Genomic DNA, 21,971 nt, shown 5'->3' with positions numbered 1-21,971 from the left:
TTCGGGAATTCCCATGGGCCACGTGATTCCTGCAGGGTTCCCGTGGGATGGGAGCCAAAATTTTATCAATCCCGTGATTGGGATGGGACAGGAATAAAAATGAATGCGACGCGGGCAGGAGCAGGCAGGACCGGGAATGCCAAAAATAGATGATGATTTTCATCTATTTAAAACAACCAAAATTACACCCATCCATTGTTATGCCGCGTTCACACCAGGCGCGATCAGACGCTACAAATTCGCGGGGGTCGCGTGGCGATGGACGCGCCTCCTTTGCCTGGTGTATCGCTCTGCTTTTGCTGCGAAAATTCGCCCGGTGCACCGTCATCAAATAGGAGGAGCTTCCATTCCGCTCGGCTCCGGTTGTCAGTCAAGTTAACACGGCGGACCTTGATCACACGGAGCGAGTTGTTGTAGAAAGCTCCCAATACAAGGAGTATCATTATTTGCTGCAGGAGCTGTGTCTGGATGACGGCCGCTTTCAGTGGTCCTTCCACCTCTGCAGGACCCAGTTTGAGGACCTCCTGTAAACAATTAAAAAAAAAAAAAGAAACTCCGCTGCTTGCTGCTGCTCGCTCTTCCCCCAAAAACTCTGTCATAATTGTGTTTAGAAACCAGTCACCATTTGTTTTATTATACAATCTGTGTAGTTAATAAGTAAAATAATCTCCATGGACGATTCGCTCGCACGTGTATGTAAAATAAAAATAAAAATAAACTCTACTGCTTGCTCCAGGGCTGCTCCTCGCTCTTTCCCAAAAAACTGTCATAATTGTGTTTAGAAACCATTTGTTTTATTATACATCTGTGTAGTTAATAAGTAAAATAATCTCCATGGACGATTCGCTCACGCGCGCACGTAAAATAAAAATAAAAAGAAACTCCGCTCCCCGCTGCTGTGGTGCTGCTGCTCACTCCAAAAACTCTGTCATAATTGTGAAATAAAGGACAAAAGAGACATAAGTCCTACTCACAGGCTGCTACCAGATACAGGACATGTTCACATCTTTAGTCAAACTCCAGACATCTCCACGTCACTACATATTCAGTCCCTGATTGGTCATGGCGGCGCGACGAGACGAAAAAGTTGATTTTTCAACTTGGGGAGGAGGGCAACACGACGTGATGCGATGCAATATCGCGCCACAAATGCGCCAATCGCTCAAAATCGCTTAGAGCAGAGACCATGCGTTTACCACAGATCTGTGGTTAGAAGAGAGAACCAACACGAATTACATAATGGTCACCGTGCACTACATCCACAATTGGGAGATGTCAAACCGCATCCTAGCCACGAAGACATACGGGAGTGGGATGGGAGTGGGACTGATTTTGAGGGGAGCGGGATGGGATTGGGAGTCATCTTTACAGGAGTGGGACGGGATGGGATTTATTTTTTACTCGAGTCCAGGATTGGGACAGGATGGGATTTTTTTATCTGGGAGCGGGATGGGACTGGAGTGAAAATCCACTCCCGTGTCATGCTCTAGTGTACGCCTCCCCCCCGAGCACCACAAATGGTGTGCGAGCGTGTCATGTTCCCCCCCAAGCACCATGCATGGCATGTGAGTGTGTCATGTTCCACCCCAAGCACCATGAATCACATGCGAGTGTGTCGTGTCCCCCATCCAACACTGCAGAGGTGCGGCCGAGGGCTGAGATGCCAAAAACTCCAACGGTGACTGAAATGTAGTGTGATTGCACAGCGCACACACCTAGACAGGCCGTCATGTCCATGATGGATTTGACACATACATTGTCATTGCCTCCCATGGGTTGCACAATGTATTTGAGACATCATGATCAGCAGAGCTGTAATATGAGATGTGCAGGTGTGCACAGCGTGCTGCCTGCCCACTGCGAGTCGATGCATGTGACAGGGGTGGCACACTGTCAGATAATGACACATTCCTTCACCGAGGTGATGACATCATGTTGCCAGTGTGGACAGTGTACCAGTGTCCGCTTTGCTCCAGACAGGGGGGCATGTTGCTTGTCGGTGATGTAATATCCGTATTGACATGATCACACGTGATCACATCCACTACAGTTATGTGTTTGTCAGGGGGCAGTGGTTGGCATGTAATAATCACATTATAGGTTGGATGTCATACGAAATCAAGCAGGGAGGGAGCTGACCATGGCCAGTGACTGCGTTTGCAGCGCAACGCAAAGCAGAGCTGCTCCGGGCATGTGCTCCACAGCAGCCATGAACTTCACTGGCCTGACCTCCGGTCACTGCATGTGTGAGGGAGCGAGGGATGCTTATAATTTCATTACCTGGCAGCATGGTGGCTTAGTGGTTAGCACTGTTGCCTCACAGCAATAAGGTCATGGGGTTGATTCCCACCTGTGGCCTCTGTGTGGAGTTTGCATGTTCTACGTGTGTTTGCGTGGGATTCCTATTGTTTCTTCCCACATTTAAAGACATGCAGGTTAGGTGAATTGGAAATATTATAATTGTCCAGGTCTCCCTTGAAAAAGAGGTCTCGATCTCAATGGGACTAATCTAGTTAAATAAAGTTTAAATTAAATTAAACCTTTCATTAATTCCTTGTTTACTTCCATGGGCACAGTTCATGAACAAAAAGGAACAGAAGGATGATCATTCTTGTATTGTCTGCTCTTTATAACAAGAATTAGGTTTTTACAAACAGAAAGAAATCCATTTGTTTCCTCAATTCCAACACAGATGCTGTCCCAGCATCAAGTCATTAAGCATCAATTAAACATCATTACCAGTAACATGACTGTCTTACATTTAAACATTCTTATAATGTTCTATGGTCTCTCATTATTTTGTCCTTAAATATTTTCTTGATTTCTGAACATTTGGACAACTTTTAATTGCTTACGCTGCTGTGACAGTGCAATGTGGTATCACACCTCTCACCGTGGTCACACTGTGTTCCTGCGCATGCACACGATCATGCACGAAACCGTTAACGCAAGACTGTGCAGCATCCATACACCAGTGTCCAAATGCCTGTCCCTCCCGACTACATCTGGAATTTTTCAGGTTTCGGCCTCATTCACCCAACTTTGTGTTATGTGTGAAAGGGCCTTTACCAATACAGTCATTATCGGTTCCACATTCAATCCCATTTACTCCAAATGGGATTGAATGCAGCTGAAAACCTCCTCTATGTTATGTGTCGGACGCAGCTCGGAGAACCGACCAGCGTTTGAAGGACCCAGTATGAAATAAGCAGAGCACGGTTCAAAGGATAACTGAATTTAATACATAACAGTGATATATATAATAAAAAGGTGCGGCCTGGCGGGGTGCGCTCCCAGCAGCGCTAACGGTCCGGAGCCAGAAGCTGTTTCGGACCCAAGGACCCCGCCGACCCCCCAGGTGGCCGCAACAACCGAGTCTGTGAAAGAAGGAACCATTATGTGAGTCCACACTCTACACACAGAACACTTAAAGGTGTACAAACAGCAAACACTTCCTGGCTTGATTACTGATCAGCTTCCCAACCTGCAGGCATGGAACATCCCGTTCACAAAACTCCACTGCAGTGGAAGCTGATACATGACTAACAAACAGCTCAATACAATAAGGTGTGAGGGACACCACATTTACTGACTGTATAAGTGTTAGTCACAAAATCTAACGTACCTCAGGAAGTGTGCTGACGAGCGTGAGACCTCACCCCCTCCTCTTTCACAGACTGTGCATCAAACCTGGACGTTCTCAGCATCCGCTGATGAGATGGCTCCCGAGACGACGATCTCACCCGTCTGGTCACAAGGTCGAGTCTCTGGCAAATACACACTGTGCATTCCAGTCTTAAATGCCAACATGTTCCAATCCATCCAGATGCACCACAGCTGTGAGTCCTGACGAGTCGCAGGTGATCAGGGTGAAGTCCTGACAGCCTCAGCAACACAGCCACTCAGTCCCAAACGCACGCCACCTGGGAGGAAAACCAAAAAACAGAAACAAACCGGCAGCCAGGCCCCCCCAGCCATATAACAGTACCCCACCCTCACGGGAAGCCTCCCGGCGACCACACACACCTGGCCCAGGAGAAACCCCCCCTCCAGGGACCATGGCTGGAAACCACGTCTGCGTTCATCCTCCAACAGACTGGTTGAACTGGCTGCATCTTTGCCCTCGTTTCTGACAGTCTCTTAGCACAGGTGTGGCCAGGAGTTCTTACACCTGTGCGGTCAGCCTTTATCCAAACATGTGTGATTAGTCATAAAACAAAACAACCAAAACACCCCCCCTCCCCAGGGGACCGTCCCATCAAACCCAGGGAAGGGGAGAAAGGAAAAACAACCCAAACCCAAGCCTACAAACAAAAATACTAAAACACCCCCCCCCCCAGAGGACCGTTCCATCAAACCCTAGGGAAGGGGAGAAAAGAAAAACAACCCAAACGTGAGCTCACAAACACAAATGCCAAAACACCCCCCTCCTCCCCCCAAATGACACGTAGGGACCAACACCCCCCAGAGGGCCACCCGCCAGCTCCAGGAGTAATAACCACGGCCGAGGTCCCTCTGGGATCCAACGTCACCCACGGGGACTACCAGCGCTCCCAGAGGACCACTCGTCAACCCCAGGAGACGCCTCCCCTCATGACCCATGGACCCAGCCCCGGCCGTCCACGGCTAGATGGACCCAACGCCCTTTCCCCCCAGAGGACACCACAGTCAAACCCTGAGCGGCGGGGAAACTGGGGGGGGAAAACAAAAAGACACCCCAAACCCCCCCCTCCCCTCCCGGGTGCAGAGGCTACCTGGGAAACGCCCCGCACAACCTAACTGCACCCCTCCAGCAATGCCGACACTACGGCACACCCGGCTGGAGTCAGAGGAGAAGAGAGGGTATAACAAAAAACAAAGAGAAAAAACAACCCATCACCCCCCAGGGGACCGTTCCATCTAACCCCGGGGGATGTGAAACAAAAAGAAATAAAAGAAAAAACAAACAGACCAACACACAGTTGGTTGGGTCCTTTTTTTTTGTTGTTTTTTTGTTTTTTGTTTTTTTTTGTTTTTGTTCGTTGTCAAACAGGCTGCAGGGTCACAACCCCAGACAAATAGTGGACAACAAAAAAAAAATAAAATCCCACCACAAAACCACCCACACCAAAATGAACTAACACAAAACAAATCAGTGAGTTTATACCGTCAAGCTCAACCACATGGAACACACCTGTTCCTACTCAAGAGCTTGACGGTAACGTGATTCAGTCACCACAAGGGGGAGCCAGAGTGCTAAAAACAAAAAAACCCCTTTGGCGACAGAAAAAACAAACGAGCTGCTTTTATGTGCGCAGCTGAGTGCAACACACAACCAAAATGGGCTCAACTAAATAACGCCGGAGCTGAAACAACAGACGCAGTAGTAGTTACCTTTGTCCGGGGAACGGGGCTACGACTGTAACACAGGAAGCCAGCGACCCGTGCTAACAGAGCTCCGCCCGGTGCGCGTGAACCCATTACAAACGCACTCTTGCAGCTCCCGTTTACACCTCTTATCCGGTCGGAGTGTGACGCGAAGCCGTCGCCAGTCACACTCCACCATGACCCACGGATAAGGCACAACACAGGAACACGGCTGCAAGAGAGCACAAATCAGTATCCAGTAATGGGTCTCAAACACGCACCTCTCGGGCGGAGAGCCCCGACAAACTGATCCGGATTAACCAACTGAACGTCTGCTGCCGCCTTCCCGGCGCCGGTTACCGTCTCTGCTACCGCTGGGTCCGTGATGTTTGGCCAGAGACTACTGTTATGTGTCGGACGCAGCTCGGAGAACCGACCAGCGTTGAAGGACCCAGTATGAAATAAGCAGAGCACGGTTCAAAGGATAACTGAATTTAATACATAACAGTGATAATATAATAAAAGGTGCGGCCTGGCGTGGTGCGCTCCCAGCAGCGCTAACGGTCCGGAGCCAGAAGCTGTTTCGGACCCAAGGACCCCCGCCGACACCCCCCAGGTGGTCGCAACAACCGAGTCTGTGAAAGAAGGAACCATTATGTGAGTCCACACTCTACACACAGAACACTTAAGGTGTACAAACAGCAAACACTTCCTGGCTTGATTACTGATCAGCTTCCCAACCTGCAGGCATGGAACATCCCGTTCACAAAACTCCACTGCAGTGGAAGCTGATACATGACTAACAAACAGCTCAATACAATAAGGTGTGAGGGACACCACATTTACTGACTGTATAACTGTTAGTCACAATAATCTAACGTACCCTCAGGAAGTGTGCTGACGAGCATGAGACTCACCCCCTCCTCTTTCACAGACTGTGCATCAAACCTGGACGTTCTCAGCATCCGCTGCTGATGAGATGGCTCCCGAGACGACGATCTCACCCGTCTGGTCACAAGGTCGAGTCTCTGGCAAATACACACTGTGCATTCCAGTCTTAAATGCCAACATGTTCCAATCCATCCAGATGCACCACAGCTGTGAGTCCTGACGAGTCGCAGGTGATCAGGGTGAAGTCCTGACAGCCTCAGCAACACAGCCACTCAGTCCCAAACGCACGCCACCTGGGAGGAAAACCAAAAAACAGAAACAAACCGGCAGCCAGGCCCCCCCAGCCATATAACACTCTATGCTGTTTTATTATGTGTGTGTGAGCAGTGTGCACACAGCTGTCTGCGTGTGTTGCAGTGGTAGAAGGCAGCATAATTATTCACCAGTTTGTTCAAATACCATGAATGGAACAATAATTAAATGTCTGAAATAAGAGATTGTTTTTACCCAAAGCCATCAAATATAACCATTGGGTATTGTGAAGGCTTTGTGTCTGTCTGTCTGTCTGTACTCAGCATAAGTCCAGTCCTATTACTGCCACATTCTTCAAATTCACAGGGAACATTCTTGGGACACAGACCTTGGACAAGTTCAAAGATGGATAACCTTGACCTATTATATTTTAAGAGGTATTTTAAGAGGTTAAAAAGTCACATTCTGTTTCAGTCTGTTCGGTTTTCTTTTTGAGTGGTGGGCATGACAGCCCGGGGGGGGGGGGGGAGTGTCGCCTGTGCGCCTGGACTAAACCATTTTACAACTGTGCAGGGGTGGAAGGGCCCTTGGAGATCTTTCAATATTATTGCTAGAGCAGAATTATGTTTCGCAACATTTATACATGCATTCTAATTATATTCTTTTACAACATGAATTGTATGGACATTAATAAAATGCAACACAAAAATGTATTTAATGCCAGTTTTTTGTGGGCCCCCTTCCATGCTCTGGGCCCTGGGTACATAGTACCCTTTACCCCAACAGTCCGACACCCCTGTGCAAAACTCTTTTGTTTGTGTGTAAATAAATCCTCTTTGTCATATATTATAGAGGGTTTTCAATCACGTGACGATTTGCTGCAGGACAGGTGCCGTCTCCATTCTGGATTACATAGAGGCTGGCGCGTGATAGAAAAATGGAGAGAATGTACAGTTATTACAATGCTTTTAAATCCTCGAGATAAAGCTATTTATCATGATAGATGTGTAGCAGTTGGTTCGGTGGATCCGTATCTTATACCAGATAGTGAATTTAGTGGTGATGTAACGAACTGGCCGACAGTGTCACACTGCGATATGTGAACTAGGAAGCTGCTGACCAGGTCAACCCTCACCGGCCTCCTGCAGAGCATCACAGCAGAGCTCTGAAAGCAGAGGTCAGTCTTGAAGTCCTGAGCGATTTTTCTCACCAGGCGCTGGAAGGGCAGCTTGTGGATCAGCAGCTCGGTGCCTCGAGGACCACAATGTAAATGGGTGATTCTTTAACTACGGGCACTATTGGCCTTGTAAATGTAATTTCCACCCACCACCATTGCCTTACAGTATAAAGCGCCTTGGGGCACACTGTTTGTTGTGATTTGGCGCTATATACATGTGCTCTGATGTCACTGTTTATCTCCATAGGAAACTACCCAAACAATCTTTCATACAAACTGTTTAAGGGACATTACAGTGTTGTGGTGGAAAATACGGCAATAGTGTGGGGGCAACTACATTTTGTTTAAAAAAATCACAACAGTTGTAGACACTGAATACCCCAATTATGTTTGATATTTTACTGATATTTTATTCAGAGATATTTTAAACATTAGAAAAACATTTCTTTACCATTCATTTTTATCATTGAAGATCAAAAGTCTGGGTGTGGGACAAGCACAAAACGGCAATATTTGCATATAATGATGCTGAAAAAAGGTGAAAAAGTCATCATAGACTACTAGAACAAATTTCTTAACACACTTTCATTGTAAAGGATAACTATAAAAGTGTGAAATTCCCCTTTTTCTGTTTTTCATACAATATGATCAAAGGACATAATAAGTGCCCGTACTCTAACAATCACCCAAATAAGCATCCATATTGGAAGCGTTCTTGTGTTATCCTCAGCGGTATTTTTATGTATTCTTATATAATTTTATTGCCAATAAAATAAATAAATTCTGTAACAGTGGTTTCTGGTAGCGGCGGATCTCATTCAGTGCCACGGTGACGTGAGCTTCTTCACACCGACGTTGAGCTTCTGCAGTTGTTCGCCAAATGCACATAGCGTAACACAGCGGCCACCGCATGTTCTCCCCGTGTTTGCGTGGGTTCTAGACATGTGAATCTCATCTCTGACAAGGATTTGATACGCACCCTCCATACACTACCAGCGATACAGTTCATATAGCGATACATGACGATACTGACGATACAATCCAATACGAGTCACCCCCTGTTCCCAATTCGATGTGATTTGATATGTATTTGATAGCAATTCAGTTCCTCACTATGCAATACAATGCAATTTGGTGCGATACAATTAGGGATGGATTTTATCGATATCGATGTTATTATCGATTCTGCTTATTATCGATTCTTTATTGATTCCCATATCAATACCTCTTTTGAATTTTCTGTGTACTAGAAATAGGCTTTACGGGTTTTCTATGTCAGCAACATTTTATTGAGTCTTAAAGTAAATAAATATGAATTGGTCACTGGATCCTTGATCTCTGGACATAAATAATATCAATAAAATCTTACATGGTCACTGGATCGTTGATGTACATAGTGCATCCTAGATCTCTGGACATAAATAGAAATGAACAATATCTGTAGTTTTTGTCAAAAAGCCTTTTCTTTTAGATATTAATGACACAAATGTAACTCCATAGACTCTGAGCTAAGCGCTGCAGCCAGCTGCACTGTATGTCAGGATGTAATTCATAAAAAAGGCAGGATATTTCATTTGGGGGGGAAAAACCCTGGGTTTGGTTGGTTGTAGTTTATTGTTTGATTACAATGGTTAGAAAGAGGTGTCATTTGATTTAAAATGGCAATTCACGCTGAAGTTATTAATTCCAACCAAAAATCTGCACGGCTTTTGGAGCTGTGCACTTAGTCCCACAAGACAGAGGATATTATTATTATTACTGTTATTATATTATTATTATTACTGTTATTATTTCCTTTACCTTTAACTTCAGTTTATGCATTGGTTGGTGCTCCACGCCAGTGGACCTGCCGCTTCTGAAAAAACCGGCGAAGCAGAGAGCCAGCGAACAGCGGGTCGAAGCCCTGCTTCATTGCTTCAAGCTTCAAGCAGACGGCAGACCTGCTGCAGTCTGCAATCAACATAGAGAAATAATCCTTTTCTCAATAAACACCCTCAAAACAATGGCTGTCCCGAACCGTCCGTGGTGCATTCACTGTGCATCAGAAAAAAACGAAGCAAGCAGGCGGCGAGCGGTGCAACACAATTCAATTCGTCAATTGAATCGATGCACACTGAATGAATCGATGTACTCACATCATGCACGTTTGTAATCTAGATACCGATTTGTTTTGATTAATCTCCATGTGGGTTCCCTCCGGGTGCTCCAGCTTCCTCCCAATTCCAAAGACATGCAGGTTAGGTGAATTGCAGACTTTAAAATGACTGTAGGTGTGAGTGTGTTTATCTAAGTGTTGCCATGCAATAGACTGCCATCCTGTCCCAGGTGAACCCTGCCTCTCACCCTATGACTGCCGGGATAGGCTCCACCCCCCATGACAGTTGATTGGAGTAAGCAGGTATAAAAAAAATGATTGCTAACAATGTTTTAATATGAATAAGGTTGTGAAAAAAGTGAAATGATCCTTTAAGTCACAAAATGTTTGCTGCCTTTTCCTCAGAATGTCTGAAGAGCGAAGGTCAGTTAGAGAGCGATCCACAGTGGGTCGATTTCCAGAGATTCTTGGATCTACAGAGGAAGACAAAGAAGAACCAGAAAAAGAAAGTAAAACTGAAGAAGGTGTATGTTGGCGGTGGCTGCGTCGTAACTGCCCTTGCTGCTTTCCCGCGTCAGATGCCGATACTTTGGTCACAACGATCGATGACACTGAGAAGGATGACACGAAACCTGATGAGAAGCCTGGGACCACCGACAGTGACCTTGATGGTAATGGACAACAGATTTCATAACTATCATTTATCAAATAGTTGTCAACCATATCACAGAGTCCTCATTTGTATTCACAGAACTTCTGAAAGTACAATCGATAGATCTGATGAAAAGCCAAGCAGAGCAGAACCGACTGGAACACCACACAAACCTCTACCAAAGTGATGACTTTATCATCCGTAGAGGTCAGAATTTTCACATGTGGGTCACCCTGTCTCGAGCTTTTGATCCCAGCACAGACAAACTTCACCTCGAACTTCAAACAGGTGAGGGCTCTCAACAGAAATCAATTTGAACAGCACAGGTATACTCTATATTCCAAAACACTTGCAGATGTTTATAACTGTCAGTGACTGGTTTGATAATTTATTTTTAAAAACTAATACTATCACCTAATAATATCATGATACAGTATGTCTGTGCTGATTTCATACGTAGGATGTGATTCTACCAGTGCTGTAATTTGATATTACAATATATTGTGATTTTCATTTATTTGTTTATAACCATGGGAAAAGTTGAATATACACTTGTAGAGACTGTATATCATAAATCAGGTTTAGACAAAAACAATGCACACCACAAGTGTACTCCATGTTGTAATGCTGTGAGCACAACTGGGGACCCCTGAGCAGAGAACCACACTGTAAAATGCAAACAGTGTTTATTTGCAGCCAACATAGGAGACTCAGAATACACATGAAGAAGTAACTGCATAAACCATGGACATGATCAGAAGTTCTGACAACAGGAAGGCAGTCTGTATGGCAACAGTGTCTGAGAGGGATTCGACAGTTTGGCGAATAAGAGTAACAGGCTGTGGGTCAGAGCACAGTTTTCAAACATATCAGGTGAACAATCTAATAGTTGTCAGGCTAGGCTCAGAAAAAAATGTAAGGCAGTGTAGGAAATCAAACACAAAGAAGCGATGCAAGAGAGCAAGCATGGGAGCAAGACAATCTGATACTGGAAGGAATGGTTATATTGTGCGTGACTCAATGAACAAGGAAATGAGCGTGCATGTGATACCAAAAACCAGAGTGCCTTTTGGCAGGAGGTAAAGCTAAGTAAAAGCACAACGAACAGATTCAGAATACAAGCATCGCAGAAGAGAAGTGACTAGGACAGTGGTCGCCAACCCGTTGATCGCGATTGACAGGTAGATCTATAAGCCCTTCCTAGTGGATCTCATAAGTCTCAACCAATTTGGTTGAAGCTGCCGCGACATATATAGATCTATAAACATAGTTTTCATTCACTGAATGGGAATGTGGTCCCTGCTGTAGTTCCAAGATCAACCACCATATGGGTGCAATGACCGAGTGGCGCTGTATGTGTTCATCAAGTCCAAAAAAGAGCGAAGAAGAATAAGTTAAAGCCCCGCTGAAATTGTACCTGCAATGGCAGATACCTCGCAAAAAAAGTCAAAGACCTACGATTTTCATCCAGAATGGGAGGAGGAATTTATTTTTACCATGGTGAAGAACAAGTGTGTTTGCATGTTATGCCACCAACCGCAGGCGCTTTCTAAATGAGGGAACCTGCAGCGGCACCACAAAACCAACCACCCGAAGTTTAAAGACAGCTACCCGCCAAGAGCTTTATTCGTCTAAAAAGGTTGGCGAACTGAAAACAGCATTGAAAGCCCAGCAGTTGTTTTTCACCAACCTTCAACTCAACACAAGGCTGCCACAGAAGCTTTGTTTCGTGTGCGTCATATCTTAGCTAAACACAAAAAGCAGTTTACAGACGGTGATTCATTTAAAGAAACCATGCTCGCTACAGCAGAAACTATATTAATGACTTCAAAAACCAAGACGATATCAAAAGTGCCCTGAGAGCAGTACCACTGGGACCCACGACAGTGAAGCACTATCCCGGGACTTGGATCGACAAGTGTTAATGGACTTGTCGGGATGTGAATATTTCGCCCTGCAGTTTGACGAATCTGTGGATATTACAGATTGTACCACAAACTTTCTCACAGTTTGGCACTTAAAGGAGAGAACAAGAGGTGAGGACATTTACCATGAGTTTAAAAAATATATTACGGAGAGTAACATTCCCATTCATAATCTCATGGCAATTACGACTGATGGGGGCCCAGCGGTGCACAATGGTTTTGTTGCATCCAGACTTTCCCGACTTTGTGAATTATCACTGTGTTATCCACCAGCAGGCCTTGGCTGGAAAGGCTGTGGACTTTTCTCATGTCATGAATCTGGTGGTCAGAGTTGTCAACTCAATCCGCGCTAAGCACTACAGCACCGCTCACTCAAGGCGTTACTAGATGAGCTCGACGCCAGCTCGGGACCTGCTTCTTTAAGCAAATGTCCTCTGGCTGAGTCGGGCAAAGTGCTGCAGCGGTTTCTAGATTTGCTGCCTCAGATAAAGCTTTCTTATCCGCAAGAAATGAGTAGTACGAGGAATTGTCTGATGATTCGTGGCTTCTGGACCTAGGATTTTTGACTGACTTAACTGCCAAACTGAACACATTAAATCTGGAGCTACAGGGAAAAGACAGACACCTGTGTCACATGGTTAGCTCAGTGAATGCCTTCAAAGCCAAGCTGGATGTTTGGGCAACACACTTAACACACTTTCCCAACCTGGATAAAATGTCACGGACAATCAAAACAAACGTACTTTTCATCCAGAGTTGTATTGCCCACACCTGGAGAAACTTGGTACTGAATTCTGCAGGCGTTTTGGTGAGTTAAGGTTAACTGAAGATATTGCTGCATTTGTGTCAAACCCGTTCATGTCCATTGATATAGAACAGATAGCTACCAAATTCAGCATGTCTTCTCTTTGCCAAGTGGGGTTGATATGGAAATAACTGACTTGCAGAATGACATTGATCTTAAATGCAGGTCAAGAGACAGTGACTTTTGGGGACTTGTGAGCAGAGAAAGGTTTCTCCTCCTTACTAAATGTGGTCTCAGAGTAAATGCATATTTTGGGTCGACTTATCTGTGTGAGATGGCATTTTCACAAATGAAAATAATAATGATAAATATAATAAATAATAATAATAATAATAAATAATAATAAATAATGAATAAAATCCAAGTACAGGAACTGCCTGACTGATAATCATCTCACTGACTGTCTCAGACTTGCAGTCAGCAACTATAGACCAAACTACTTGTATAAAGTGACTATCAGAGGAGGTTCAGTCTTAGCCATCACACTGACTTACTAAGATGTTTGAAAGTTTTTGTCTTGTTTGCGCAAATCTTGTTTGCACTATGTGTGCATGATTTGCACTGAAGAAGATCCTTTTTGCAGTTGCACTTTATAAGTAGTATAAAATATAAAGCTTGTTAAATCTTTATAAATATTACACAAACATATACCAAAAACAGAAAACAGTTCTCAATTCAGTGAATTTATATTATTATTATATTATTATTATATATATTTATTGAATCTGTATTCAAATAATATTCTCAAATACTGTTAAAATAAAGAATTTTCCTTTTGGAATATTATTGTTCTTGTGTATTTTTGCTTACAGTACGGTTGGTAGATCTTGTCTTCTTCTCGGGCAGAGCTCGGGGATCTTTGGCTTAAAATGGTTGGTGACCACTGGACTAGGAGATAGAATAATCTGGACAGCCATACAGATGATTCAGAATAAAAGCAACACAAAAGAGCATTCAATGGAACTATGTTAACCAGAATAGCAAATTAGAGACACTAGAAATATGATCAGAACACAAACCATGATCCATATGGTTAATGAAATAATGAAACGATTTTATGAAGTAAGCTGCTTCTTGTCAATGTATCTTTTACAACTCCAGACTGGGCTACACAAAAAATGGTATGAATATTTTCCACTAGGGTTGGACAATTTCTACTTAACTGGTACATCACAATGTCTACTTCTGTGTTTCATGCAGGAGAACTTTTCTTGCTATCTTGGTTGATTTTTTTTTTTTTTTCCATGTTGATTTGAAAATTAGAGGCAATTTTAAACACTGTCACCACTGAGCCCTGCAGTGGATCTAGTGGGCAGGGCCTGCAATAGGTTGAGCCACAGGGACCTGCACCATGACATAAAGACTCAACCACATCAATATTTCTGCTATTATTCCTTAAATTAAATCATCTTCAGTGCTTAATGTGCTCTTTGGGGAAATTTTTCACAATCCATCATTCGTTTTTCTCGTCTGCCTGAAACAGAGGTGTTGACATGAAATACTCTGATTAAGTCTACATTACACCCTCTGCTGAATGAAAATAGTACTACGGGAAACTTATTCTGTGTGCCAGATGTGAATGATAGAGAGAGATGTGCAATAATGTGGATGTTCATGAAGAGTCACATCACTTCCACGTGGCTCTTGAAATGGGATGCACCACCATGGCTATGCAGGACCCTGCACCAAGCACCACAGAGCAAGCTGCCCCAGCAGGGAAGTAATGACTTGTCAGGGGTAATGGCTTGTCTACAGTCCCCAATAATAGTGCACCCAACACCCTGTCCCAACGGATGTGGGAGTGAAGTTGCCCTGTGAGCATGAGATACAGTGCATCTCGGACGTATTCACAGTGCTTCACTTTTTCGGCATTTTCTTATGTTACAACTATAGTGAATTTGGCCATAGACATGTCTTTACAGAATCAAACGTTGCCTTAATTTTCCATTTTTAAAAAGAATGGACTCTCCAAACATTTGTAAGGTTGGGATGTGTGACACTGGACTGACTCGATCTTATAACCCTGCACCAAAATCATCCCTTCTCACAAAGTCTTTCAAACACTTTTCTACACTGTAAAAAAAAAAAAAAAAATCTGTTGTTTTTACAAAAAAAACTGGCAGCTGTGGTTACCAGAACAATACTGTAAAAAAACAAACAAACATCAAACCGTAAACACATTTACAACGTAACACGTATATTTAACATTTTAAACATGTGAATTCAACATTGGATTTCAGTGATAGTTGTTTAAAATGTAAATTTATTCAGCAAACTTGTTCATTTAGTGCAACATGATATAAATATCACTGAAATCCAATGTTGAATTCACATGTTTAAAATGTTAAATCTACATGTTACGTTGTAAATATGTTTACAGTTTGATTTTTTTTTTTTTTTTTTACAGTATTGTTCTGTAACCACAGCTGCCAGTTTTTTCCGTAAAAACAACAGAATGTTTTTGCAGGAAGAAATAGCAGCCCTTTCAAAATTCCATCTAAAGCTGTAACAAACTGTTAATGAGGAAAAAACAGAAAACGAATGTGTGAACAAGCATGAACAAATGTGACCTGTATGGCCTATAGGAACAAAGGCAATATGGGCGTTCACTGTCGCAGTCACTCAATTGAACAAACACCTAGGGGAATAGAGAAGAGAGGAAAAACACTTCTATTAGTTTTGTTAGTCAAGTCAGTCGAAAAATCAAGGACAGCTTGCACAAGTACCTTTTTAAACGGCTCGCTATTCATGATCGGAGAGGCCCTGAATCAAGGTAAGGACTCTTGGATTAACATGCAACTGTGCTTTTGTTCATTCCACTGTCGTCCCCTTCTCTGGATTAATAGAGAAGAAACATCTAGGGAAACGTAAAAGAGAAGAAACACAGCCTATTTTATTAATACATGAAACAACCATCTCTATAAGTTAAATCAGTTCAAATTAAAGTCAAACAGGTCAGAATATGGGTTACAGTTTTCCATTCATTTAAGTCTAAAGGCCCGGTCATACGACATACGATGCTAGCTGAACAAAGGAAAAAGTCACAAAGTCACAAATCGTCCAGAAAAAGTGGACGAATGAGCCGACACTTCTCCCATCACCGAAAAGCCTGCTCATCCAGAGCACGTAAAAGAACGAAACAAAACCGAAACTAACAAAAGAAAAACAAAGCAAATGGCAACCATGACGCTTTAAACAAAATCAAAATGAAACATTCATGATGTGACTTGACAGAGGGTATCAGACCGAGCGCCAGGATGTGATCAAGTCTGCAGCCAGTCTGCAATGTCCACAGCACCTGCAGGCACGAGTTCTGGCTGTCTTGACAACCCTTTGTGTCTGTGTGCACAGCCTCGTCAACCACAAATGGCATGTGAGCATGCGTAAATAGTTACAGTAGTTGATCAAAGACGATTAAACGATGTCTCCGAAATTCAACACAAGTCCACACTTCTTGTTTCGTTTTGGCTTCAGTGTCCTTCGTTAGTGCGTGTTACTGGGGCTTAACTGTCATTATTCAGCCCATAGCCCTGTTGTTTAGGGCTACATGAGCCATTGATAGGTAAAGGAACAACATAATTTGGTACAGCAAACAATGAATGTATGCCAGCCAGCTAACGCTAACCTAACAGATTACCTTAGTAAAATCAAAACTTCCATAAAGGTGTATTGTTGAGTTAGCATTAGCTGTTGGGGCGCTATTCGCATTATGCTGTATCAAATCTTCCTCACTCCTTTACATAGAGGTGGCTCATGCTGAATAAGTCCAATTTAAGTCCAATTTACAATTTAAATGACCCAATTTCAGTAAGCCATAAGTTATTTTTGCACTATTTTTGTGCATTCATACAGTGGGGGAAATAAGTATTTCATCCACTATCGATTTTGTAAGTTTTCTCACCGACAAAGAATGTACAGGTCTGTTCTTTTTATTGTAGGTATACTTCAACTGTGAGAGACAGAATCTAAAAAACAGAAAATCACATTGTATGATTTGTATTAATTGCACCTGTTTGAACTTGTTACATGTATAAAAAGACACCTGTCCACACACTCAGTCAATCACACTCCAAGCTATCAACCATCGGTCTGGGATTCCATGCAAGATCTCACTTTGTGGGGTAAGGATGATTCTGAGAAAGCCCAGAACAACACAGGAGGACCCGGTCAATGACCTGAAGAGAGCTGGGACCACAGTCACAAAGATTACACGAGTAACACACGATGCCGTCATGGTTTAAAATCCTGCAGGGCAGCAAGGTCCCCCTGCTCAAGCCAGCACATGTCCAGGCCCATTTGAAGTTCACCAGTGACCATCTGGATGATCCAGAGGAGGCATGGGAGAAGGTCATGTGGTCATATGAGATCAAAATAGAGCTTTTGGTGTCAACTCCACTTGCCGTGTTTGGAGGATGAGAACAACCCCAAGAACACCGTTTCAACTGTGAAGCATGGGGGTGGAAACATCATACTCTGGGGGTGCTCTTCTGCAAAGGGGACAGGACGACTGCACCGTATTGAAGCAAGGATGGATGGGGTCATGTATTGTGAGATTTTGGCAAACAACCTCCTTCCCTCAGTAACAGCATTAAAGATGGGTCATGGCTGGGTCTTCCAGCATGACAATGACCCCAAACACACAGCCAGAGCAACTAAGGAGGGGCTCCGTAAGAAGCATGTCAAATTCTTGGAGTGGCCAAGCCAACCAAAATCCCTGCTGCAGTGTGCAAACTTGGAGAAGAATAACTACAGGAAACATCTGACCTCAAACAAAGGTTTCTGTACCAAATATTAAGGTCTGTTTTTCTGTTGTATCAAATACTTATTCCATGCAATAAAATGCAAATTAATTATATAAAATCACACAATGTGATTGTCTGAATTTTATTTATTTTTTTAGCTTCCATCTCACACAGTTGATGTGTACCTACAATAAAAATTACAGACCTCTCCATTCTTTGTCGGTGGGAAAACTTGTAAAATTGACAGTGGATCAAATACTTATTTCCTGACTGCAGCCATTTATGTTAATTGATACATTATTTCAGTTATCTTGACTAATTTAAAATTGCTAAAAAAAAAAAAAAAAAAAAAACTTTACCTCTGTAGAAATTCCAGGGTGGATGCAAGTGAAGACGGATAATGGATGTTAAAGTAGTAGTAGCTGCCAAACATCATGCATAAGGATGTGATGAAGGATGAGATGTTCTCGTTCAGGATGACTTGATCCATACTCAGCATCATCCGTCTGGAGGAACAGCAAGACTGTCCTACAAAAACAAATAAAATCCGACAACAATGTTAACATTTAACATGTCTGTCACTAACTCAAGTGTCCAAGAAAACAGGTGTGTGTGTGTATATGTCAAAGTAGAAATGGCAATCTGGTAGAATAGGAGACTCTACCAGTAGAGACTCCAATCGGAGTCTCTACTGGTAGAGTTTCCGTTGATGACGATCTCCAATTCTACCAAACCGCAGACTCTATTTTGACATATATACAAGGGCTGTCAATAAAGTAACGGTCCTTTTTATTTTTTTTCAAAAACTATATGGATTTCATTCATATGTTTTTACGTCAGACATGCTTGAACCCTCGTGCGCATGCGTGAGTTTTTCCACGCCTGTCGGTGACGTCATTCGCCTGTGAGCACTCCTTGTGGGAGGAGTCGTGCAGCCCCTCGTCGGAATTCCTTTGTCTGAGAAGTTGCTGAGAGACTGGCGCTTTGTTTGATCAAAATTTTTTCTAAACCTGTGAGACACATCGAAGTGGACACGGTTCGAAAAATTAAGCTGGTTTTCAGTGAAAATTTTAACGGCTGATGAGAGATTTTGAGGTGATTCTGTCGCTTTAAGGACTTTTCACGGTGCGAGACGTCGCTCAGCGCTCTCAGGCAGCGTCGTCAGCCTGTTCAAGCTGAAAACCTCCACATTTCAGGCTCTATTGATCCAGGACGTCGTGAGAGAACAGAGAAGTTTCAGAAGAAGTCGGTTTCAGCATTTTATCCAGATATTCCACTGTTAAAGGAGATTTTTTTAATGAAAGACGTGCGGACGGGTCCGCGCGTCGGCTCGCAGCCGCCGCGACGCTCCGCCACAGGAAAAACACCTCCATTGGAAGCCTTAAGGACAAGTTGGAACATGTCCTGCTGTTAAACAATTTCTCATATACTCACTCCACTGAAAGCCATCAAAAGCCACCTGGATTTTACAAATGGTTATCAACACGGAGGTGTTTTTCCTGTGCCGCCGCACCGCGTCGGCTGCGTCCCATATAGCTTTTGAAAAAAATAAAAAGGACCGTTACTTTATTGACAGCCCTCGTATGAGTGACAAACCCACACAAACTGAGAGCATGTTTTCAGAGTTTGTCGCGCAGGTGTGAGTGAGTGAGCAGGGGGGGGGGGGGGGGGGGGTATTTGAGTTGAACATCTGAGACACAGACAGCTGCAGATGCTGCATGAACATGAAATTCTGGGATAGAAATACAGATTTCTATTCCAGAATACACCAGGTTCAGACAGCAACTACACTCAACAAAAATATAAACGCAACACTTTTGGTTTTGCTCCCATTTTGTATGAGATGAACTCAAAGATCTAAAACTTTTTCCACATACACAATATCACCATTTCCCTCAATATTGTTCACAAACCAGTCTAAATCTGTGATAGTGAGCACTTCTCCTTTGCTGAGATAATCCATCCCACCTCACAGGTGTGCCATATCAAGATGCTGATTAGACACCATGATTAGTGCACAGGTGTGCCTTAGACTGCCCACAATAAAAGGCCACTCTGAAAGGTGCAGTTTTATCACACAGCACAATGCCACAGATGTCGCAAGATTTGAGGGAGCGTGCAATTGGCATGCTGACAGCAGGAATGTCAACCAGAGCTGTTGCTCGTGTATTGAATGTTCATTTCTCTACCATAAGCCATCTCCAAAGGCGTTTCAGAGAATTTGGCAGTACATCCAACCAGCCTCACAACCGCAGACCACGTGTAACCACACCAGCCCAGGACCTCCACATCCAGCATGTTCACCTCCAAGATCGTCTGAGACCAGCCACTCGGACAGCTGCTGAAACAATCGGTTTGCATAACCAAAGAATTTCTGCACAAACTGTCAGAAACCATCTCAGGGAAGCTCATCTGCATGCTCGTCGTCCTCATCGGGGTCTCGACCTGACTCCAGTTTGTCGTCGTAACCGACTTGAGTGGGCAAATGCTCACATTCGCTGGAGTTTGGCACGTTGGAGAGGTGTTCTCTTCACGGATGAATCCCGGTTCACACTGTTCAGGGCAGATGGCAGACAGCGTGTGTGGCGTCGTGTGGGTGAGCTGTTTTCTGATGTCAATGTTGTGGATCGAGTGGCTCATGGTGGCGGTGGGGTTATGGTATGGGCAGGCGTCTGTTATGGATGAAGAACACAGGTGCATTTTATTGATGGCATTTTGAATGCACAGAGATACCGTGACGAGATCCTGAGGCCCATTGTTGTGCCATCCAAGAACATCACCTCATGTTGCAGCAGGATAATGCACGGCCCCATGTTGCAAGGATCTGTACACAATTCTTGGAAGCTGAAAATGTCCCAGTTCTTGCATGGCCGGCATACTCACCGGACATGTCACCCATTGAGCATGTTCGGGATGCTCTGGACCGGCGTATACGACAGCGTGTACCAGTTCCTGCCAATATCCAGCAACTTCGCACAGCCATTGAAGAGGAGTGGACCAACATTCCACAGGCCACAATTGACAACCTGATCAACTCTATGCGAAGGAGATGTGTTGCACTGCATGAGGCAAATGGTGGTCACACCAGATACTGACTGGTATCCCCCCCCAATAAACAAAACTGCACCTTTCACAGTGCCTTTTATTGTGGACCGTCTAAGGCACACCTGTGCACTAATCATGGTGTCTAATCAGCATCTTGATATGGCACACCTGTGAGGTGGGATGGATTATCTCAGCAAAGGAGAAGTGCTCACTATCACAGATTTAGACTGGTTTGTGAACAATATTTGAGGGAAATGGTGATATTGTGTATGTGGAAAAAGTTTTAGATCTTTGAGTTCATCTCATACAAAATGGGAGCAAAACCAAAAGTGTTGCGTTTATATTTTTGTTGAGTGTATGTCTCAGCTGTCCGTCTCAAACACAGGTGAGTGAGGTTAACTTACCACTCAAGGGGTCAAGGGAACTCGGTCCATGTCCACTTCCCCAGCCAGGCATGTGTCCTCCACATAATGGAACATCACATCTTCTTTGTCATCAAAGTAAGCCAGAAGAAGCAGCAGTGACATCTTCAGAGGAATCTGTGTGCTCTCCCCTCATCAGCTGTAGCTTCATCGCAGCTTGACAGTCTTTTGCTTTTGTTCACAGCAACAGTTTTCATGAAGTGCAAGAGCCTTTCCCCCTTCTGCTCCACATTCCTGAGGAAGGTCTCTTTGAGTTCTACTCCTGTGAGCTCATTGAAGTGTACTGCCATGCCAATCTCAGTAAACCAATATGGCCAGTTTTCAACGAGGTGCTTTACGTCTTTTCCTTGGTTGACCTCTTGGCGTTGGGTATAGAACATCGACTTCATCAGCAATTTCACAGGAGCTGGATTTTGGTCACTTTGTCGAAACAGACTTTTAAGCTTCTCTTTTTTCTGCTGCTGACTTTCAGCTGTTTCTCCCAGGGGCAGAAACTTGACATGCCAATTGATGCACCCATAGGTGTCTTGAATTGCTGCCTGTTTTGCGGGGGGGATTTCATCAGCGTCAGAGTCGTGCCAAGTCTTCCTTTTTGTTATTTTTGGTGTGAGAGGCCGTT

At 43.9% G+C, this 21,971-nt stretch overlaps 1 protein-coding gene across 2 annotated transcripts in view; it reads left to right on the top strand.

Annotated features, from left to right (window-relative positions):
- The first annotated feature begins 9,877 nt into the window (after positions 1-9,877).
- LOC117519166 (protein-glutamine gamma-glutamyltransferase K-like) overlaps positions 9,878-21,971 on the top strand; it is a 61,811-nt gene continuing 49,717 nt past the window's right edge. For both annotated transcript variants that reach the window (XM_034180477.1, XM_034180476.1), the window contains exons 1-3: positions 9,878-10,064; positions 10,167-10,432; positions 10,513-10,701. In XM_034180477.1, coding sequence (XP_034036368.1) covers positions 10,168-10,432; positions 10,513-10,701 — 454 coding nt within the window. In that variant the 5' untranslated portion in view covers positions 9,878-10,064; position 10,167. The remainder of the gene's footprint in view (positions 10,065-10,166; positions 10,433-10,512; positions 10,702-21,971) is intronic.

This window comes from Thalassophryne amazonica, chromosome 10 (assembly GCF_902500255.1).
Source record: "Thalassophryne amazonica chromosome 10, fThaAma1.1, whole genome shotgun sequence".
In the NCBI taxonomy this organism is placed as follows: domain Eukaryota; kingdom Metazoa; phylum Chordata; class Actinopteri; order Batrachoidiformes; family Batrachoididae; genus Thalassophryne; species Thalassophryne amazonica.
This window is presented reverse-complemented; position numbering and strand designations above follow the sequence as displayed.